This window comes from Mycetomoellerius zeteki, unplaced genomic scaffold (assembly GCF_001594055.1).
Source record: "Mycetomoellerius zeteki isolate Tzet28-1 unplaced genomic scaffold, Tzet1.0 scaffold211, whole genome shotgun sequence".
NCBI classification, from domain to species: Eukaryota; Metazoa; Arthropoda; class Insecta; order Hymenoptera; family Formicidae; genus Mycetomoellerius; species Mycetomoellerius zeteki.
Window position 1 is genome coordinate 556,652 of NW_017257076.1, and position 23,208 is coordinate 579,859.

A 23,208-nucleotide genomic window follows, 5' to 3' on the forward strand; every position below is an offset into this window, starting at 1 on the left:
AACATTTATAAAAATACAATTAAATTCAGAAAAGCTATAGTTAAATATCGCATGTTTAATAATTGTGACTAATAAAAGCGTTAAAAATAGCTGTAATTTTATGGCAGTTTTGTGAAATTATTCAGAGTATTTTGACGAACTTTTTAGATCAGGTACTTCTCAAGATTCGTTTCTTAGGATTTGAAAGGGTGCTTCACTCGTCGCAATGTGCACGCTAATAAAATATTGCCGAGTCGTACGCACGTGCGTCGTGCACACAGAAGCGAAACGGTTCGTTCGGTGTGGTAAATGCACCACGGTTGGGTAAGAACCCTGGTCTCGTATATGGGGGACGACAGAGAGACAGCTGTGGGGCAGCTGGCAGCGCGTGCCATGAACCTATGGGGTCTCCTTCGAGCGCGGACGCGACGGACGATGATATCCTATATTCCGTCATACGTAAGTAACGGCAGGTTTCGAACAATGCGACGTTCCCGAGCCTCGTCTATCCTTGGCATCAAAGGGAACGTAGCTGGGCAGCTACGAATTATCGCTGCCTGGTTGCCTGCCCCCGGAAGCACCGTGTAATAAAACTCCTTACGACTATCTACGACTGTGATTGTTTGCATAACGTGTATAAGAAACTCCTTGGAGCACCATTACTCTTCATATTGATTTTCATAAGAACATAATCGTAACTCGACTAGCTCTTTACTGATGAAACATAAAATCTTTCTCTCTCTGTGGAGTATAATGTAGTAAAATTCATGAAACTGTACATAGGAGAATTGCTTTTGTAGAAAAGTTATTTTAATTTAACAAAATAAATTTATATTTTTCCGGAACCATAAATATATAATAAATCTTTATAAGTTTATTAAAAAAGTATTATAATTTGTTAATATTTTATTGTTTTATGTATTTGATACTTAGTATACAAAAGTGAAAATTAACATTAAGATTCTTGATATAGTTTAAAAAAAAAGTCGTTATACAATGCGGGATGCCGGATGTTCTGCATTTTCTAATTCAAGATAATATGCATTCATTTTTTGTTTGTATTGCATTTGTAATGTTCGTACAAGGCGCATTTTGAAAAGGTGTACTTTCCTCGTGAGTTTTTCACCGGCCCGAAAGAAAAAGGATCAGCGAGTTCAAAGCTTTCGGGGGAGAACGTTTCAGGCCAGCGAACATCTGCCGTCGTCTGCAACGATAATAATTCGAACAGCTGATGCTCTTCCGCGGACCACCGCCTCGCCTCGTAGATCCCTTAGAATCGCTTCGCTTTGTTATGCATTTTCGTAGGAGAAATTCTCGCGGAATAAAGGAAGGATTTCGGTATTTTCGATCTTCTACTCTAATAAAACTCTTGTAATAATTGCAGTTTTCACGATAAATGCTACTTATATAAATATTCTTTCTTTGTTGAGATGCATTTTTAATATATGGATTATAAAAAATTAATCCCATAAATATATTTTCTCGAAAGAGAAATTAGAATGACAAAAATGGAATTCAGTTGTAATTGATAAAATAATATTCGTATATTATCTTTTTTTAAATATAGAGTCTACGCAATAATTTGTAATAATAATTCTAATTGTGATTTTATAAGTGTTATTTATACAGTTTTGCCTACCAATAAAAAAAATAAACATAAATTTCATAAATTTGTAATCTATGCAATAGAATAAATCGTAAGTGAAAGTTTTGCGTTCGATGCAAAAGAATATATTGGATGAGTGCAAAAATTCGTGCCCGATTTATTATTCAAAATTCAAACATCTGGTATTTTTGTTAAAAATAAAATAAAATCTAAATTTTACTCTATTTGATGAGAGAATTTAAAAATCTGTTTTTTTAAATTATGATAGTTTTGATGGAGTTATGAGTTATTAAAGTCAAAATATTCTTTTTATTTAATTTGCAAAAATTCAGTAACAAAAAATCATACAGATACACATTTTTTAAAAACGATTTTATAGGGAAAACTTTAAGCTTTTACATTAGAAATTCAAAAATTTTTGCAAATTTTTTTTAGACATGTGACAGACCCACAAAGTGAAGAGAAAAATTTCCCGTTTAACTCGTAGTTTTTTGTACGTAAAAATTACAAAACTCACATAAATTAAAAAAATATAGTAACCATTCGAAAGTAGAGATTTCAAGCTTTAAAATTTGTTTTAAATTTAAATTTAAATTTTGTTTATTTTCAACAAAATTGCAGCTATTCGAACTCTGAATAATAAATCGGGCACGAATTTTTGCACTCATCCAATAAATTAACATAGACCAATTATGTCAATCGTCAAAGTTATAATGGAGGCGCGAAGAAAATCTATAAAAAGTACAAACAAAAGAGAAAAGATCAACGACTTGTCCGCGATTATGCCGGGTCCCCGTCGCGCACACGTGTTTCTCGGGACAATCGATCACCCGGCAACAAGTCATTACCCTGCCATGCCTGCGAGAAGCATCTCAAAACCAGCGTCGTCGAGTATCGCGTGAAAATACCGATCGGTCTCGCTTTTTGAATTTCAGCGCTCATGTTTCCTGGGTATGGGGCTGCTTGCGTGCGCACGTATCCGTGCACGGGAGTGGGAATAGACGTCGGCCAATCGAGAGGCTCGATTGGTAGACCAACTGGCGAGGAAACTGTGGGAAACTGGCGAACTGAAGCGCCGTGTAGTAGCCGCGGCAACTCAAACGAAAGACCTAGCACTCGCACGTGGGCTTTCATCGGCGTCGGTTGCGTTTTGAACGCGTTCACGGTCACAAGAACCGAGCCACCGTTCACACCGCGTGGTGACTATAACGTGAACTGGCCGAGTACGAACCATCCTTGATGTAAAAAGGTGCCTGCAGTTTTCGCGAGTATTTCTTTAATTGAGTCGAATAATCGTTTTTTTCCGAAAGTGCATCGTGCTTCATATAGATCGCGAAGATTCCACACAGGCGGAAGGATTCCTAACCTTGGTGTATAACTGTTTGTGTACCATCACATATTGGGATTATCACGGCGTAGTGCAACAGATAGACGTACATAGTGCGATACACATGTAAGTGAGCGAATTATTTAACACTGTGGATCGATTCTGTATCTTGAAACGAGGTGAAAATTACGAAAGTGAGCGAATTTACTAGAATACTGATAATTTCATTGGTCAACATCTAGTAAATTTGCTCACTTTTGTAACTTCACCTTGTTTGAAGATACAGAATCGACCCCCTGATCGTTAATGAAAATTCCCTAGAAAAACGGACTTCCGAAAACTATGTTGTCAGAGTGATATTTTATTTGTGCGTTTTTGTCGCACGACAAATTTTTCAAGCCTGTTGATTGGCTATGGAATAGAGACATCCGAGGACCTCTCTATTCTATACACATTTGTCGTACGACAAAAACACAAATGAAATAGCACCCTTACAACGGAAACAAAAATATTTCGACGTATTGGATGTACCAATTTGAATCGATTTCGTAATTTCTTTCAGGAGATACGATTAACTTCGGTAGATTCCACTTCTCTTCGATCGATCTATTTTCGATCCGCCGTTACTCCTTTTGAAAATAGCACACTTGGCTACAAGATAACTCGTAAAAAAGTCATCGGTTTTGCGTTAGCACGTGTCATATTTAATGCATACCTTGTGCAAAGCTGTTATCATCGTACTCGTTGTACGAATTTTGGTACTAGGCGGCTCATTAACATTGATAGCTATCATTAATGTTAATTAATGATAGTTAATTGCTATCGTTATGGCGTATTACTTCATGCAATTTTCACATCGCGGCTTTATGATTGTAAAGATATGCGGCGCTAAGATCGAGTGTAGATTAGTTTCTAATTTCTAAGCATACAAATAAAAGTTTCTTTTTGTTCGAATTAGGTCCGATTGTACCAACATTATTTTAACTTTAAGCGAGGCTTAAAAGTCTCTCCTTCTCTCTCTGGCTTAAAAAGAGAAAAAGAGAGAGTTCTAAGCCTCGCTTTGTATCACGTATTTTTGTATCAAACCGGAAAATAATTATTTTTGCAAAAATATGAACCGAAATTATTTTTTTCTAAACAAAAATATCTTGACTACATAACAAATCAAACATGATACATAAAATAAGTCAGTGTTATTAAATTAATAAAAACCAAAGAAGAAAAGATGTAGTCTATGTGACTATACTATGACGGAAAGGGTTAAAGTCAAAAGACGTGTTCGCGTCTTATGCTCCAACATGCTTTAATGTGCTTCAACATGCTTCTACCATAATTATTCTAGTTCCTACTCGTTCCAACGAACACGTTGGAGTAAGTAGGGACTATATGGTAGGAGCCTGTTAGAGTATGTTGGAGCATGCGACATGAATAAACCTAGGGTGCGTTCCGAGTTACCCATGAAGCGCACGATGCATCATTTGTCCTTGTTATTCACTAAATAATAAAGAATAAAATACATGATGCGTTTCATGCGTAACTCGGAACGCACCCCTAAAGTAACGTTGGTGCAATTGAGCCTTACGTGTATATTCGTGTTATCATTTCCTGTATAATTGAAATATCACTGAAAAAATTTCTGAAAATGGACGAATCAAAACTTTCTGGTTGAATTTATTAGAAGTCTAGTTGAGATAACTGGAATTCTGGTTGATGCAATATTTCTGGTAAAATCTATTAGAATTTTTATTTATATCAGGATAATTATATCAATTAGAATTCTAGTAGATTTAATCAGAAAATTCTAATTTTTCATGAGAGAGAGAGAGAGAGAGAGAGAGAGAATTACTATTTAATTCAATCAGATCATTTTTCTCAGTATATTTATAAGATTTTATATTTGAATTTCATAAAAAATTATGACTTTTTAGTGATTTAACACCGGAAGATCATTGATTAAGAGACAATTATCGGAATGATAGAAAAGAGTAATACGAACAGCGTCAAGCAAAATAATCAATTATTTAAATGAATGATGAGTTATAACAATGGTCATAGGCATTGTATACGGCTGCTTTATCCTTGGAAGATATGAAGCAGTAGTAGTTATGAGGGAAACACTGTCATCACTGCTCACTCACTCGCCTCTGCATATCGCGACATTGAGATGCGCCGATAAAATTGGATGCATCGCCTCGCGCGAGCGACACTAGCGTGCACTTCCCTGGATCCCGTGTGATCTACATATACGATCAGTCGGCACGAAACGTCGGCGTCTCGACTGAATCCGATTTTGCTGTACGTGGCATGTAAGATCGCGTGGCGCGCGAATTTGTGTGCGCAGGAAATTCTGTTTATCCGTCCGCGAAACTGCGCGGTGGCGCGTGGCCATCTTGCACGTTCGTAAAATGGTCTGCTTCTTCTCTCAGCTGTCCCCTCTCAACCCCCGTTCAACGGCTCGATCGTCGCGACAAAGGGCGACCGGCACGTGTTCCCCGATGTTTATTAATAAACCCCGACGGTCGTTCCCGACAATTTTGCCGAGCCAGTACGTCTGGAAACGGACGCAGGTGATAGCGGTTCTGACTGAAAAATTGCTCAGAGTGACACTCATGTTACGAATAGCCTAACGTTCGTAGTACACAACTAGTGAAAAAAGTTTTGGGTACACTGATAAAAATTTATTAAATTTTAATAGATACTTCTTTGAATAATACTTGTAAGTAAACGTTTACTTACAGTAAATAAATATTTACTCAATAAGAAATAATAGTTAAATCAAGTTAATAGTTTTTGTATCAAATAAATATATATTTTCATTTAATAAATATTTACTTAGAACTATTCAAACTAATATTTATTAAACAATAATAAATGATTTATTAAAACTGTATATGTGAATACACAAAACAAATAAAACAATTATTGAAATTTAGTATTTTTTCAATGTACTTAAATGAATTAATGTCGCAATTAATGAAGCCTTTAAGATTATATTTATATATAAAAAAATAACACTTAAATTTCAGATTTAAATTATGACAAAAATATAAAAATTAATTATAGATTAATAACAACAAAAATTAATGTATATTTTTAAATTAATTTTATGACTCAATACATATGATAATTGAAAATAAGCCAACCATGAAGATGCTCTTGGAAGCAATTCAATCAGAATCACATCTGATTGCTTTTCTTTTCAGTGGAAAGCGCGTGAAAGAAACTTCATAAGTTTGCATAAGAACATGGAAGTTATTTACTCGCGAAAGTTCGCTGCGATTTTTCTACTCGTCTTATCTTGAGAGGCAACGGGACTGGTCTAAGTCGAGTTATGTTAATGTTCGATGTTCTTTCGGAAGTTCGCTAAGTTTTATGAATTTTATGAAAGGTCCTAAAAGTTGAATACAGAATCCATTGGCCACATAAAATGCCTATGTCCTTCTGCCTTGCCTCTACCGAAATAATAACGAGAATCGAAGTAACACTTATAGTTACTTCAATTTTTATTTATACTCTTTTGATAAAAATGAAACTTCTAAAGATACCTATGAATGTTTGGAATTAAGCTGATTATAAAATAATAAAAAAGATTAATATATTTATATATATATATATAAAATTTTACATAAATTAGAATTATAATTTATTTCACAGTGTTTCAACATAATTAGTACTAACGAAAGATATGTTAACAATAAATAAGTATTTACTCAATAAAAAAAATTATACTTAAATTAATGGTTCTTGTAACCAAATAAATATATATTTACATTTAGTATAAATATTTAGTTAGTACTGTTCAAACAAATATTTATTAAAATTTAATAAGTTTTTTTCAGTGTAAATTATACATATGTATACGTTTTATAAAATCAAGTTCCCTATCACAACAGATTATATAATATTTTTTACTACATTTGTGTGTATAAAGAATGCTTTGAAGGATGTGACGTAATAATGCAAATTTTGAGCGCCGTATAAAGTTGTTAATCTCTCTAATAGCACGGAACGAGAGTTCTTTCTTTTTTCGACATTCCAACGCTCGATCAACAATGTACTGTTTTCTAGCCGATATCTCCGCTATAGAAAAATATAAGCCATGCAATTTTCACGCTATCGACGGACAAGTAGCGCATAACGCTTCTTCGGATCCCGCCTATGAATCGTCGACGTTAACGTATAAACTTTTCAGCAGACGTACAACGCTTATTGTCAATCGTGCTTCAACAAGTGTTCCTGCATGAGATGCAAACAATTTGATAATGATGTTATCGCCTGCGTAGCATAGTGAGGCTCGCCGCATACAAACGTATAAACTTGCCGCGACAAGTTTTGCAGAAAGATGCGGACACATGCCAATTAGTACCTGAAAGAGAGAAATTGTTTCGAAATTTATTTGACAACTACACGTGTGTATAAGGATCGTACACTTGTAAAGTCTGCGAAAAGAAAACGGGATACACAAATTCATTTTAAAATTGATTAAATTTATATAAATATGAGTGAAGTAGAATAATTAAACATATAGTTCTTCGTAAATAGCTGTAAAATTTAAGCAATGAAAAGTTACGTTATATTATATAAGTTAATTATAAGTTTAAAGGCATTAGAAGTAATTTCTTTTTCTTTTATATTTAGTACTTAAATACACCTCTATTTAAAAATATGTATATAATACGGAGATTCTCATTATAATGTTTAGGCCCAGTTTTTCATTATCTGATTAACTTGTAGTTTAAGACTTAATTTCATTTAACTTAATGATTAAAAATTGTTTTTCTAGCATGATTAATCACTAAACTAATGATTTTATAGTTATAACATTAGGGTCCAATTTTTCATTTTCTGGTTAACTGGTGATAAGGCTTAACCTGATGGTTTATCCAATGAGCTTCCATCTATGATGATGTGGGTGAAGTCCATTGAATAAAAAATATCAGATTAAGCTTAATCACAAGTTAACCAAATAATGAAAGATTGGATCTAGCAGTTATTCACTACAAAATTAGTTTGATGATTAACCACAGATAGAAAAATACAATTTATATATATATATATATTATCATCAGATTAAATCTAACCATAAGTCAACCAGCAATTTTCCGAGTCTTAAGATATCAGATTTGTTTTTGGATTAACGCGTTTTTCACTTGCCCTTCTGCAATTAACTCGCGCATATCCGACACCTTTTCGCGAAATCTGACGAGAACTATGTGTCGCACGTGTTTTTCGAAAGACTGGCCTTCTTTGTGACTTTGGCCGAGAAGATATTTTCGCGAGTGCTTTCATGAATGGCAATTGGCCAGTGCCGAACGACACGCCACGCACGCTCGACACGACCAAAAGACGATGACGTTACTACGTTATGCGTCGCGATGGGAACTTGTCGCTAAAGTGCGGCGCGTCCAAGAAGTACATTCTTCTCGTGCACCACGGGGTGTCCGCATAGTCCACGTGTGAGCTATTAAAAACCAGTGTTTCTCAACGAGTACGTATTTCGCGAACGCTTTAAACATTCCGTGAAGTTTTTGTCACAAGCGAGACACATCCTGCGAGCTTAAGCTGCCGTTTCATTTATGCGTTTTTGTCATACGACAAATATGTGTAGGACAGAGAAGTCCTCGGATCTCTCTATCCTGTAGCAAATCAACAGGCATGAAAAATATTTGTCGTACGATAAAAACGCACAAATGAAATAGCGGCCTTATTCATCTCGACGGAAACAGATCCTATTGCGCGCGAACAGTGCACCTCGTCGGAACAACGTTCCACGAAACACGGTCAGTGAATATAACTGGAAATTCGTCGAAATTCTCGTGTCTCGCGATCGTCAAGGATTTCTGTCGCTTCCGCCGGCTTACGAGTCAGTCGGCCGCGTACGGCTATTGTTTCTACCCTCCGTAAGCTGTGCCTCTTATTACCCAAAGGGTTGAAACTACCTTTACTAACGTCAGTAGTAGTCGACCGTGCATTTTCACAGTGTGACTCGCAAAATATGAACTATTATAAACTAATAAGTATTTTTTTCTTACATTACCCTTGTTTGCAGTGAGAAAAGGATTTATTTTATAAATTGTGATCTGCAATAGTTATCTGTATTATTTTATACTAATATAGAAATTGAATATGGATACATCATACATAAAGATTCACTTGACTTAATAACCTTAAATTATTTTTGAATTATTTACTGAGAAAATGTTTCAAAAGAAAATTGCATGGTGTCAAGGGGAACATAATTTTACGCACGATCGCATCCGAGATTTTGAAGTCACTTATGATTTTTTAAACGGAGTCCATTCTTGTTTGAAACGTCTTTCGTACAAGCGGTAGTTAAAGAAGAATTTAAGATCGTTAACTTGCAAATTATACGACACATTACTTTGTATGTTATTTTAGATTTAGTTTGTGATGATTTACGAGCCTCGATTTTAAATTTCATCGACACAGTCATGCTTTACTCTGTGATATATTTGGAATATAAATGTTTCACAGAAGTATTTCTCGTCGTGGTTAAATCGTAACGCTAAGAAAAGCGATTTTTCGTGTAAACGTTTCGAACGAACTCAGCTAGGACGTCTAGGGCAGAGCAAAAGATGGTGAAGGAGGAGAGGGCGGCGATGGCAATACAACAATATGATTATACGGCGTGCTGCACCGGTTTTCTGCAGCAGCTGCCGTCGTTTTGGGGGATCTCGACCGGGAACCGACGGTCGTTCTGTCGAAGTACCGGTAGGAAAGGGCAGTAGGAGGGATGGGCAAGGAGAACAGGCGGGGGCCCGTAGAAGGCCCCTCTGCCCTCGCCGTAGGGCCCGGCGCACACAATATGTTCGGGCAAGAAGAAGCGAGTGTGTTGAAAACGCCGAGTGAGAGGAAAAGGGACGCGACGGGGGAAAAAGGGCTCTTTCTCCCTCTTCTTCTATCGACGCTGAAACGCGTTGCAGAAACTCGAAAAACGAGCCGCACGAAAAATGCCCTACTACCTGGTTCCCTCGACCGTTTCGTTCTCTACGTGAGGAACAAAACTGGCTCTCTTTTCAGGTTTCTTTAGAAAAGAGTGCGAGAGAGAGCCTTAGATGGAGGTCATGGTCCTTCCTCCTTGCCCTTGCTTCTCCATCCGTATAGCCCTCTTTATCGTTCAGGGTACAGCCCTCTCGCTTCTCTCCACCGTCCTTTCGACCCGTCGGATTTTCCACGATGCAGGGGTTCAGTTTCTACGCAAAAGGGGCTTTATCTGTTCCCTTTGTGTTCGAAGGAGTCATCGATTCGAGCGTGCTAGAGTGGGTAGACGAAAGTAAAGTGACTACACTCACTCAGACGAAGCTAGAAGACGATTCGTTTTCGTGTAAACGAAAGCCCTTCGGTTCTCGCATTCTTCAAACTGCAGGAAGTTGCGAGCGCAGATGGATACTGTGTTGTATCATTGCATTGTAAATGGAATTTTTAAATAATCGTATGTGACGCTAAATATTTTTTCGTTTATTGGATTGCTTAATTCTTCACGTCAGACTATTGTTGTAAATATATATTGGATAATTCTGTTACTATAAACAAAATTAATAAAACCTTTAATTAAGGCTCTTTAATATGTAATCTCAAAACAAGACTGACATTTTAATTCAAGCTGTGCGTCGGTTATCGATTATTTATATCGTTCGGATTTAAATAATGCAAATATTGGAAATACATATTAACTTTTTGGACGTTAAACACACAATATCGTGAATTCTATTTCAAGTTTTAATAGTTTTATATGTTGTTCATTGTTTTACGAATCTGAATCTACATCATGACATGATTTATTACATAGGGAAAGTTATTTTAGACATATTACTCACGCGCATGCGATTTTACTTTTGCAAATCTTTTCAAGAAAAATTTCGCGCGACTTAAAGCTTTTATGACATTGCGTAAGATAAATGATTTTATAAAAACAAGTTTCTTATCTTTCGATTAGACAAAAGAAATATATTTTATATATTACGCGCGCTGTAATTCTATAGAAAATGTATGTTGAAAAAATTAATTTAATGCTTAAAATTAATTAATTTTATATATGTATATCAATCGCTTATTAATTATTGTGTGTGTATATTCAGTCTCTAAGCTAATTAGTGTAATTCTACGTTGCGGTAATTGCTTTTTAAGTTCTGCTTGGCGCCTAAGTAGCAACAATATCTCTTTTCTGTGCAAGAATTTCGTATCCATTTCACTCAATTATGATTCTCCTTTCACTGAAGCCGACGTGAGTGAGCAGCGTTTTATAAATCTGCGAAATAAAATTTTTCAAGAGAAAAGTGAATAGCGCTTCTTTTACCATTGTTACAATTGCTATATACATACTGACATGTACGTATCAAAACATGTACATCATTATAGTGTACACGTTAAATACGCATGTTAAATACGCGGCTTAGTTGCATCCTTAAAACCTAATTGTCACGAAACTCGCACACATACATGCATCGAGTTTGCATGACGAAGTGCAACGGTTCTTTCACCCCTCATAGGGGTGAGAATTGTATCTTTTCAGAGCTTCTAAGCTGCACGCGTGCGGCCCCCTTAATTGGACGCGGGTGAATTAGACAGTAACGCGACACACAAATTAATCCTCCCGTAACAAACACATTACTCCGAGAGTACAATGTAGACCAAGCATCATTAAAATGAATGAGAATATCATTTATACTGATTTTAAAAAGGCTTAACGCATTACATAATGTGTTATTCTGTTCAAAACATCCAATACCGGAAATTAAACATTTCAATAATGAATGAAATTTAAAAAAAATTAAAAGCCGTGAGTCAACATAAATATAAGTGCACAAAAATAATAATTTATTCTTGTTTCATATACATCAATTGGTAACTAAACGTTTCGATCACTTTTTTAATTTTCCTCAGTACAAAACAAATACAAGAAAGACCAAAAAAGTGATCGAAATATTTACTTATCATCTGATGTATATGAAATAAAAAAAAAACTTTTGCTTTTGCGTACTTATATCTTGGCTCATCACGGCTTTTATTTTCTTTAATTTTTTATTAAATTCTGAGCCTTAATTAGTTCATTTTATTTTAATGAAATATGTTCAATTAAATTATTATAAATTTTCTCATTACTTTTCCCCAAGACATAAATAATAAAATATAAATATCATTCTATACAAAATGAGAACATGACATACTAATATAAAATGAGACATTCTATTATATCTATCTTATACAAGAAATGAAAGAAAGTAAAATCGTTCTCATGCAGTATTTAAATCTGGAGTACTCTCTTTGAAGCGTAGAAACGAAAATACATAATATCGATTTCAGTCAAAATATTTTGTTCTCTTTAAAACGAGTTTCTACATAAATGGTTCATGAAGCGATAATATTTTAACTTATAAAGATAAACATCAAGTTATTTTTAACGCAGAATAAAGAGCTTTAGATTAATCCTTTTGGCAAATTAGTCATGATTAAGATTTCTAAAATTATGCAAAATTTTATTGTAAAAATATTTTTTTTAAATAAAATAAAATATTTTTCAAATAAAATTTTACTATTTCTCTTTAAATTCTTAATATAAATCATATCTACTTGTATCATTAGCCTTCCATATAAATTTTTTCTAAATTCAATTTTAACTTTATTAAAGAATTTATGCTTAAAAATATCGATTTCGTTAATCAAAAAATCATATTTATATCTTTTTTCCTTTTAACATGGATTTTTTCTGTTTTCAGAATAGGGAGTATTCCGTGTCTAAATGCTGCACGGCTTGTGGCGTTATTAACGTTGACCGAGGTACCAAAGAACGTGTCAAGATTGAGCAAGTCGTTGTTCCGTCCGGCGGTGATCTCGCCAAAATTTGGAGGATGCTGATGCCGGGTGCCGCGGGTCTCGGTGTAGGCGCAGTTGGCGCTGTGGGTACTGTGAGTGCCCCAGCGCCCGACGAATTGGTGCAAGGATTGGGGGCCCTTGCCGGTACTACACCACAGCAAAAGGACACTACATGGACAAAGTTGTTTGTCGGTGGCTTGCCCTATCACACTACCGACAAGAGTCTCAGGGAACATTTCAACGTTTACGGAGATATTGAGGAAGCGGTCGTTATTACGGACAGACAGACTGGCAAAAGCAGGGGCTATGGCTTCGTAAGTAATTACGTATTAATATATTTTCGTGTATTCGATTTAATGTGATATTCAATATAAATTTGATTTCTATTTCACACCAGCTGTTGTAGTTTTCCGAATTAAAAGCAAAAAATGACTCAGCCAGTCGATACGATTATATTCAAGCGGGTTGATTATGATAACTTTGTACGAAATCATAAATGTTTAAATCTATTTTTATACACATAAACTAAGCTTTTCCGCTCTAGATAATACCTTTTATTTTGCATCATCAACGTCGTAAAATTCTATCTGTTTCTTTATAGCGCGAGCATATGCTGGTAACATAGAAATAAATTTCATTGGACTTAATATTGTTCTTCGACAAACTAACATTGAGATATAGCATCTTTTATTTTTATAGTCATTTAATTTATTAATTAATTATAAAAAATTCCTAATCTATTAAATGAATGGTGTAACAAAATATTAAATCAAATATACATATATAACTAAGAAAATATTTTATTTTTATAAATTTATTAAAAAATATCTTATCGACAATAAGCTTCTTAAGTATTCAAAATATTTTCCATAGAATTCAATAGATTTTTTTCTAATAAAATAGTTGTGAAAAAATCTTTTTATAATTTCTTGAAAAGAGTTTTTGATGCGCGAATATATTTCTGTTAGAGCTTTGGAACATAATGTCGTTATTACCGTAACGATGCTTTCAATCTATCAAAAAGATGGTATTCTTTTCCATTTTTTTAAAATCAAATTAGAATGAATATATGATAAAAGGTCCTAAGATCCAGGATTTGTTGAAATTCCTGTTCATCTCTTCATCTACGAGAAACTTAATAGTATGTTATATAACACTTCGCTACCTGCTGCTTTCCCATATTTCTAACTAATCTTTACCTGCAATCTCTCGAATGTCCCTTTCTCTAATTTAGATTAATTTTATTTGGTTTGACTTTTTATTTTTTTCTAAGAACTACACACACAGAACAAGATAAAAGACATAAAGAAATCAAGATTAAAGTTAATCTACATTGGCAGAAATGAACATCTAAATTGGCAAATAGGATTTTGAAGTTCCGTATATTAAGTGAGAATAAAAACAATAGTTGTTTTGCTTTTCAAGATATTTACTGAATAGAAAATAAGTCTTATTTACTAGTGATATCATCTATTTGAATATAATGATTTGTAGAGTACGTAGAAAATACATATTCAGGCTTATTTTCGATTAATCGAAAAATGAATATAATCTATGTACAGGTAATTATGGGAGATAGACCGGCGGCGGAAAGGGCATGCAAAGATCCCAACCCCATTATTGATGGTCGCAAAGCAAACGTCAATTTAGCCATTCTCGGAGCTAAGCCCAGAGGTAATTTGCAAACGAGTAAGTATATTTTATTTACAAGACTGGTAGCATTTGCCAATTGAATTTCGTATTTTTGATATTTGCGTATTACAGTCACGAGTTTTACTCTATTGATACATTGCCAGATATCTAGAACTTCGTTCGTTGTAATAATACGTCACGTACATCTTGGAAACGTAGGATAAGAATTCTCTTGCATCACTTAATAATCATCGGTAATTATAAGATCATGTATAACATAAGTCGGAGGAGACATTTAATCAACGCGATTTATTTTCAACGTTAATTGTGGCAGATATAGATTGTATTATATTTAAAATGAAAATGGTTTGGCATGCCTCGAAGTTTTATCTAACAGGTAATCTTGAGACAAACAACAATTTTATGTACAAGTAAACTATACTATATAGCTATGAAACAAAAAGAACAAATGACGAACAGCCAAATAGTAAAGTGTCCTCTGAATCACTCTCTCGAACTCTCTTGGTGGCTTTGAGCCAGCATGGCTTGGCGCTTCGAGACCTGAGTCTAAATTTGCGTTAACCCGAGTGCCGGTCTTGTCTGGCTTTCTTTTTTTCTGATACAAGAATTATCTCTAGTTTAACGCTGAGTGAGAAAGTCGTTTTAAAATCAAGTTTTAGCTACCAGTGTACGTTATTTGCAATTTCTGCTTTCAATACTGCAAATTACTTTCTATACATTTCTATTTTTTTCATTCCATTTTTAGAATTTCAATATAGCTGAAAGAATTCTGGTCTTTCACAAAAAGATCTGAATATTCTTGATACATTTCGATAAAAATTCTGACAATTATTTAATAAAAACAAGAACAGAGAATGGTTGTTTATAAAATTTCTTAAAGATGAATATTTTCCAAATTTTTCAATTATTTTAAAAATTAGATATTCCACATCTTCTGTTTAAATTTTTTTATAATTGTCAGAACTTTTTGATAAGTAAAATTCTGAAACGGGGGCAGACAAAACTTTATTAATTATATTGAATTTCTAAAAATATACTAACAGCTTCAGAAAAGTTATATTGTTGTTAATTACATTAACAACAAGGAAGGACGAAACATTTTTGATCGTGATATATTCGATTGCATGGCCATTTCAAGTTTATTACATGCACTCTCAGATAGCGAGCATGCCATTGAACCATCAGTATGTAGGTTCGTGCGCATGTTTTACGTACACTTATGTGTTTGCTTTTATACATATTTATTTCTATTGACGGCGGCGCCGCAATAGCATAGGACACTACAATTATTAAATAACAATAATAAGATTGAAATTTTTTTTATTATAAATTTAAATTAATTATTAAATAATTATTAACAGAAATTTTCGGTTAGAAAATAATGAAAAAAAATATACAAATGTCTGTAAATCGATTTTGAGTTTTTATAATCGGACGATTTGTTCAGTCATCAACGCGAAGAACATAGATTTCTAGTTATAATGAATCATGCGAATTTACGTTTGCTCGATTGTTTCTTTAAAAGATATCACGCTCGCTATTTTCATAATAATAATTTCATACTATATATATTGATCCGGCAAGACTAAAGGGACATTAGCTCTATATTGATTATACTAATGAATGAAACATGACGTTACTGGAAGATATGACACAGATTTCTAACTAAAAATATGAATTATTTTTACTATTCTTTCCATGAACTTTGTGTGAAATAAAATTCTAGAATATATGCTATAAATTGTGCTTAAATGTAATATTAATGAAAACAATTTTTCATATTTTGTTTCAAAATCTAATGACTAAAAAAAATAGAGGATGCTCTTAAATCATTATACATTTTTAATTGATAAATTCTCTAATTAATTTTGATTATCTTTTAAAAAGAATGTTGAGATATATCTATCTATAAGATTGGAATAGTAATAATTATTATATCATTTTATAATCTATTTCCACATTTAATAAATAGCAAAATCATATTATTTTAAGAAAAATTTCGTGTTTCAAACATCATACAAAAAAAGGAATTGTTAGATTTTTTGACACTTAGCAAAAGAATATTTAAGTATATTAAGTATTTCAAGTACACATTAACAAAGAAGTCTAAAATTAATTATTAATAACTGAGATTCACCAATTATATTTGTGATTCTAGCATTCCCGTTCGCTGCAGGCATCCGAGCTGGCTATCCAGCAGTACTTCCCGGACAATATGGGTGAGTCCTACATTTATGTGCTTTGTCGAAGGATATTAAAAACTTATATGTCGTATAACTGTAGCTAAATCAAAGTAGCCTAAGCCAGGAAAAATCCTCGTGATCGTTCATAGTCGATGGCTATCAAATTTATTCGCTGCAAGTCAATGAAATCGTTTTCGCGCGTAATTTTTCGCTTTCTCGAGCGCTCGTTCAGTTATCAAATAGACAAGTCAAATTGTAAAACAATTGATCATTTTCGCAGCCATTATTTAAATTTTCTAATCGCTATCTCGTAAATGGAAAATAAAACGGAGCATTTTTTTGTGTTTTATGATGGGAATAGTTTTTGTGATCCATCCTTGCAGCGAGCACACGAATTATTTAATTTTATGCAAGAATTTCTCGGGAATATCGGAGATGGGACGGCAATTAATAGTCGGTAATGCAACGTTTAAGAGCCACTAAGAAGGCACTCGCTTAACGGAATCGCAACGGTCGAGTAATTTTACGAGCTTTTTTTTTAAAGACACCATATATATGACGTTTCAGCATCCTGACGCGCGCGCGTAAGGAGACGGGCAGAGAGTTCTCTTTCCGAGATCCTTGAGACGGCCAAGGGCCATTCTAAGGACCCCATATTAACGCGAAAGAGAGACAAAGACACGAAAAAGAAAGAGAAAAAAGGGCAAACGTATTAGTGATCGATGAAAGAGAGAGAGAAAGAGAGAGAGAGAGAGAAAGGGAATGAGAGAGAGCGGCACACGCACACGTATCAAAAATCTACACGTATGAGTACCTACGAATTTCTTTCCATGAAGTACATAGTGAAGATCTTCCGGGGATCGGCCTGTTCTTCTTCTCCTAACGTACTTTTTTGACTGTGTTTTTTTTCTTGTTTCTTTCTTAGTGAAACTGACGTGAAGTGATGATAATGATTGCGGTTGCTGAGAGATTTGCGATTGTTTGTTATTTTTGGTGTTAGTTTTTTTTAATATTATATCTTTACACTCTTCACACTCTTTTTCTTAATAAGCATAATATTAATAATGATAATCGTAGCAATAATAGTCACAGTACAGATATTATACCTCTTCGGTTTGACATTACCGCTCGTATAAAATAAAATCGAAATGTTTTAGTCTGTTATTTAAACTGGTGGGTGAATTTTATCTTCATTGTAAACAGGAACAAAAAAATACAAGGGATAACGCTATTATCAGCCTAAAAAATGTTCTCAGAATATATCGGAGGTCTCAAATAATTCAAGAAATCATTTTAAAGTCTTTAAAAACTTCGAGAGAAACTGCAAGTTTCCTATAATAAATTTTTCTCTTTTACTCGTTGATGCATTAGAAAAAAAAAATCTTAAAATAGGAGAACAACGATATGTTCAATCTATATCGAACAGTACGTCGGTTAGTTAAAATAAAAATAATAAAATCTAACTTTCTCTGTTTTTTATTATTGAAATTTTTTAATAAATTCGCAATTAGAGAAATTAACGAGAACGTATTACTCGTTTATTTTTATCGACGAGCGGTTCTTTTTTTATAGAATCTTTTAAATATAATCTTTTTCTTCACTTTTTAGTACTTTTATTTTCGTAAATAATGTCGTTTGGCAATTCGTTTTTTTTAATTTTTATTCTCATGTGTATATTATATTCCGTTTATTATACAATATGATTACTCTCTTGGTTTACCTATGGTGGCGGGAATACTAAAACGAAGCGAGGGTAAAGCATCTTCCAATTTTAGATACGAATTTTCGCAATGTTTCCTTTCGCGTTGAGTCATTTGTTTTTTAGTCGAAACGAACGAGGTATTATAAAACACTTTAACGAATCTTGTAGCTAAACTGATTCCTAAACATATTTCATCAATCCGGCTGCATTATTTCCTTTTTAGAATTAAAGAACCATGACATGAAATATGAATGTGAATGGCATAAAGAGCCGTATAAATTATAAAATAGAAGGTTTCTTCGTTAAATTAACGCAAGCCAAGGAAGAAGCGTATCTGATCCGCCAACGAACCGTCCAGCCATTGCTTATAAATATTTAGTCTTTCGGCGTACATAGACCATGCAGACTTCTCGTTCCTCGTCCGCTCGCTTAAAACGCTTTTCGTGATTTCGCGAGAACGAGAAATGGTTAGATGGAAGCCGAGTGCAGTCGAGAGCCGAAGGATGAAGAGACGTTGGAACTCGGTTGAATAAAGAGAAACGCAGCCGCGATTTTGCGAAAACTGCGAGATTCTCTTCTTCTGGGCTCTCCGCCGGAAATCGACCGGCACCGAGACACGAACGGCGTTTAATTTTTGATCGCGCAACGATCGATCCTATCGCGGTTCACCTCGTTTGGCCCGGCGGATTCTTCAATGCCGCACGAAAATTTCATCGAAATGTGGAGAACGTAAAAAATATTTGTAACTCGATTGTAACAACAATTGAGGTAGTCTTTCTAAAGAAATTCCGCTTAACAATTCGCTGTCCCTTCATTAATACTTGTGATGTAAATGAACAAAAATTAAATTAGGCAATATTATGTCGCGATGTATGGTTGAAAAATTCACACATACTCGAAATAGACGAGAAGATCGATTCAGCGAAATTATTTTTGTTAACCTAACACATCAATTTAAAGTTCGGGATAGAGACGACGCGAGATAGATATACTCCTCCTTGGAATGCGATAAGGTGGTTCGAAGTGTCTTTCACGAAATATATATGGATGTCCATCGAAACTATATAGGATCCGCTAACCACTATAATATTAATAACCTTGTGTGTGTGGTGAAGGCTTACACTACACTTGGTGTCGCTATTGGTGTTGTATTTTTTGGTGTTGTACGTGGGTGGTTTTTGGACTTTCAAATAACACGGTATATATACATATATTTATAGCTTTACGTCATGAGCGAAATGGAATATGGCGTCGAATATATTTTTTTGTATTCCGTGTTAGTTATTGGATAATTATCGTTTGTATCAATGATAGGGACGTGGCACTATGGCAACGATAAGTCCCCGAAATTATCAATTTTTTGTTGTTTTCGTGATTACAGGAAAAAGTGAATATTTATGCGGAAAGCAGAAATGTTCGTAATTTGATTCCTTATTGTCACTTTTCGCGAAGATTTTTTTCACGGAGTAATCTGAAACTCCCTTTTTATCGCCTCTTAAAGATCGCGGGAGGGGTCTTGACTTTCCTCATCTCGCGAAGAAACGTGTCGCAATCACATGAAAGAAGCGTGAATATATAGAAGCGTCATACGAAGGGGGTTCGTTTTTTGTGAGATCCAGTGAAGCCCCATGCAAAGACCAATTGACTCTCGCGTAGTCGCGAAATTATTAGCGGATTCGAATTATTATTAAACAAAGTCAATTAGTCTTATTTCATTTAAAAGCGTGGCATTTATAACGTAAAAAAAATTAAAATCGCATAAATGCGTATAATATATTAGAATAAAATAAAAATCATTATATTTTTTTAAATGTTAGATGGATTTAAAAATAGCTCTTTATCATTATGAAATTATCTTTACTGACGAAATCTTATTGACGTCACGTTTGCGTGCAACAATAAATGCAATACAACGCAACTCTGTGGTTCGCTAACAATGGCGAAATTTTCGTCACGGGAGAACATTCGCGAACTGTATCGCCCGAAAATTCGCATTTAGCACGTCGACATGCGTTATTGGTAAAAGCGTCGTTGTCGGCGTCACGCATAGGCGTAGATGCGTGGTTCGCTTCGCGTCCTCAAATTAGCGAAATGTAGGTGGAAACGTGAAATTCAACACCAGTCCGGACATCGTGGTAGACGTCAGAGACGGTTCCGTCCAACGGCGCTGGTAAATTTGTGTCGTAAGCGAGCGCCGACGACGACGACCACGACGACGAAGAGCGACGACGCCGAACGTCTCGACCGGCCATCTTGCAGCCGTGCTGGCGACGGTCCAGTCTTTATTTAGCACCACCTGTCCCTCATGTCAGCTTCTCTTTAACTGTAAGCTACCATCGCTCGAAGGCCCTATCGAGAGGATTCTAACGCGATTTAAGGCCGTCCTTATGAAGACGATATAGCGTCGAGAGCCGTGTTAAAAAATCCACGCTTATTTATGCTCCCGCACATCACTTCCGCTCGCGCTGCTGCCCATTCGTTACACATAAATCGAAAATCAAGACTGAATTAAGAGAGGTGACTCAACTCTTTGGCTGAGTTGAAATGCTTCCTGCTCCGATTTTTCTTTTTCGCGAGAATATTGAACAATTTCAAACTTTGCTCAAAACTTTGTTTAAAACTAATTAACAATTATCTCTTGAAAAAAAAAAAACACGCTATTTGAAATACACTTGCATTTATCGACTGTTACGTCACTTATCTCTAATTTGACCTATATACGTTCAACGATATCTATACTACATCAAAGCAAAAAAATGAAATGCTTCACATGTCACCGTGTTGCTAGCCATGTAATTTTTATGATATACAATGCTGTCTTAGGAAAAAAGTGTACTTTTTCTGACTCATTCGTAAAAACGTTGACTCACGTTCTTTGAAACACAGTCGATCCTAACGTCGCGAGTACCACTTCGGTTTTTCATTTCCGTCTCACACGTCGTTGGCGGGAATAAGATCTACGTTCATTTCTTTCGGAAAGATGAAACGGTGCAGAGTGTTAAAGGTCCATTTCTATTTTCATTGCCGCGGTTCCCATCCACCTGTCGTCGTCGCTCTTCTGACGCAAGCCGTAACATCGCACTACGAGACAGCAACGAACGTTCTGTATCGCATTTACATAAATACATTGAGGCCGCATTTAAACTTGCATCTCGAATTTTAGAACGGCGCGATTCCGGATGATCTCTCGAAATTTTAGAACTGTCACTTCGAAATAGATATAAATTATATTTTCGAATGACACGATTAAGAAATAAATTTTCTTCGTCTACCGATGTCTATCTATCGTCTCTATTTCGCTATGTATGAATAACACAGTAAAAAAAAATATATTTATATTTTCGTCGAACACACGTAATTTAACTTCGAAGAATCTGCCCGATTTAGTTGGCTATTAATTCGCACATTTAACGTGCAGTTTTTCCATTTTGAAAAAAGTCAATGATTGGTTTATAATATAATTAGTAATAACAAACCTTACAATTATTGCGTATATTATTTTATCAGTCGTTCGTGTAATTCTAAATCAAACGTTTTCCTGTTTTTTTTTCGCCAAATAGAATAAAGAATCTTCATACTTCGAGCATGTGTATCTCATTTCTTAATTCGTACGTATGCCGAATCGTTACTCTTGGCGGATCTACCGACGCGTTACCGAGAATAATTAAGTCGTCGTGGCACCACCCTTTCGCAGTCACCATTGGTCCGGTCTGCTTTCCAAGGATTGGCAGATCATCCCATTGGATTATCCACGGCGCCGGCGCCCGCACAATCCGTGCACTGCGCATCGGCCCGTCATGCATATATACATTTGAACCCGTGCACACATGCGCGTACACAGTGCGCAGGTGGCTTTACGAATATGCGACAGCATATACACACACACGTAAATCTACGTGCGCTCGCACGCGATGCGGAAACGCATATGCACGACCGCGGACGGTCGCGGATCACCACGTGCCGTTGATGCATCCGCACGCGTAAAACCGACCACGTCGCATTCCGTGACACACTTAATCGCGCGAGAATACGGAAGGAGATAATAGCGAGAGATTACGATCTGACCGATGTGCCTTGTCCTATGTACATGTCGCTCGAGAGTGAAATGGCGGTATCGTTAATTCGAAAACCTACAAAACGTGACCCAAGCGTCGTCTTCTTTGTTCAGCTGTTCGCTCTGGCCAACTGTATTCCTCTGCAATTATCGTAACATCGAAACTAACGAAATTAATGTCGCGTTCGTGTAGGTTCAACGTCTCCAAAAATATTTGATTAAAAAAACGTCTCGTCTGGGAATGGAACGAATGATTTTCCTGAAGTATTTAAAAATTTAGCTAGATACAGATCTGAAAATAAATTTTGTTGGACTATTTAAAATAATTACGTAGAACAATCTCAAGCTGGTTTGCTAGAATGTCGAAACTTGTTGCAACATTGCTGGAATGTCAGAACTTTTGTAACACTGCTCATCGTGCTTGAATTTCCTATATAATTATTTTGATGAGCCAACAAAGAAGAATATTAAAAAAAGGCCAATTTCTGTTAGAAAAAGAGGAATAGTGGTTTTTGTAAATCTTGATTTCCTGGATACGATAAAGTTATTAAAAAGTTCATGGTGTTTGAGAACACCTCGAAAATTAAGCAAGAATATTGAAATTTGGATAAATACATTATGTTTGTGTTCAATTTTGGAAGTGTTCTCTAAATGCCACGAACTTTTTAAATAATTTTATCGTGTCCAGGAAAAGTCAAAATCTACAAATAATACTATTCCTTTTATTTACACTTTTTTGAAAGGGACAGAAATCGGTCCTTTTTTAACTCCTTCTTTTTTCAGGTCTGTATCTTAAATTTTTAGATATTTCAGCAATACACAGCGCTCTTTTCGTGTCACAAAGGTGCACTGAAAAAAAAGATTGGCTGC

General features: G+C 35.0%; 1 protein-coding gene across 2 annotated transcripts in view; it reads left to right on the forward strand.

The window, feature by feature from the left end:
• The first annotated feature begins 2,661 nt into the window (after positions 1-2,661).
• Positions 2,662-23,208, forward strand: part of LOC108722608 (RNA-binding protein 24) — a 31,594-nt gene continuing 11,047 nt past the window's right edge. The window contains exons 1-4 of one of the 2 annotated variants that reach the window (XM_018447795.1): positions 2,662-3,038; positions 12,650-13,060; positions 14,309-14,435; positions 16,558-16,618. In XM_018447795.1, the coding sequence (XP_018303297.1) occupies positions 12,782-13,060; positions 14,309-14,435; positions 16,558-16,618 (467 nt within the window). In that variant the 5' untranslated portion in view covers positions 2,662-3,038; positions 12,650-12,781. The remainder of the gene's footprint in view (positions 3,039-12,649; positions 13,061-14,308; positions 14,436-16,557; positions 16,619-23,208) is intronic. The other variant, XM_018447796.1, reaches the window with a different exon arrangement.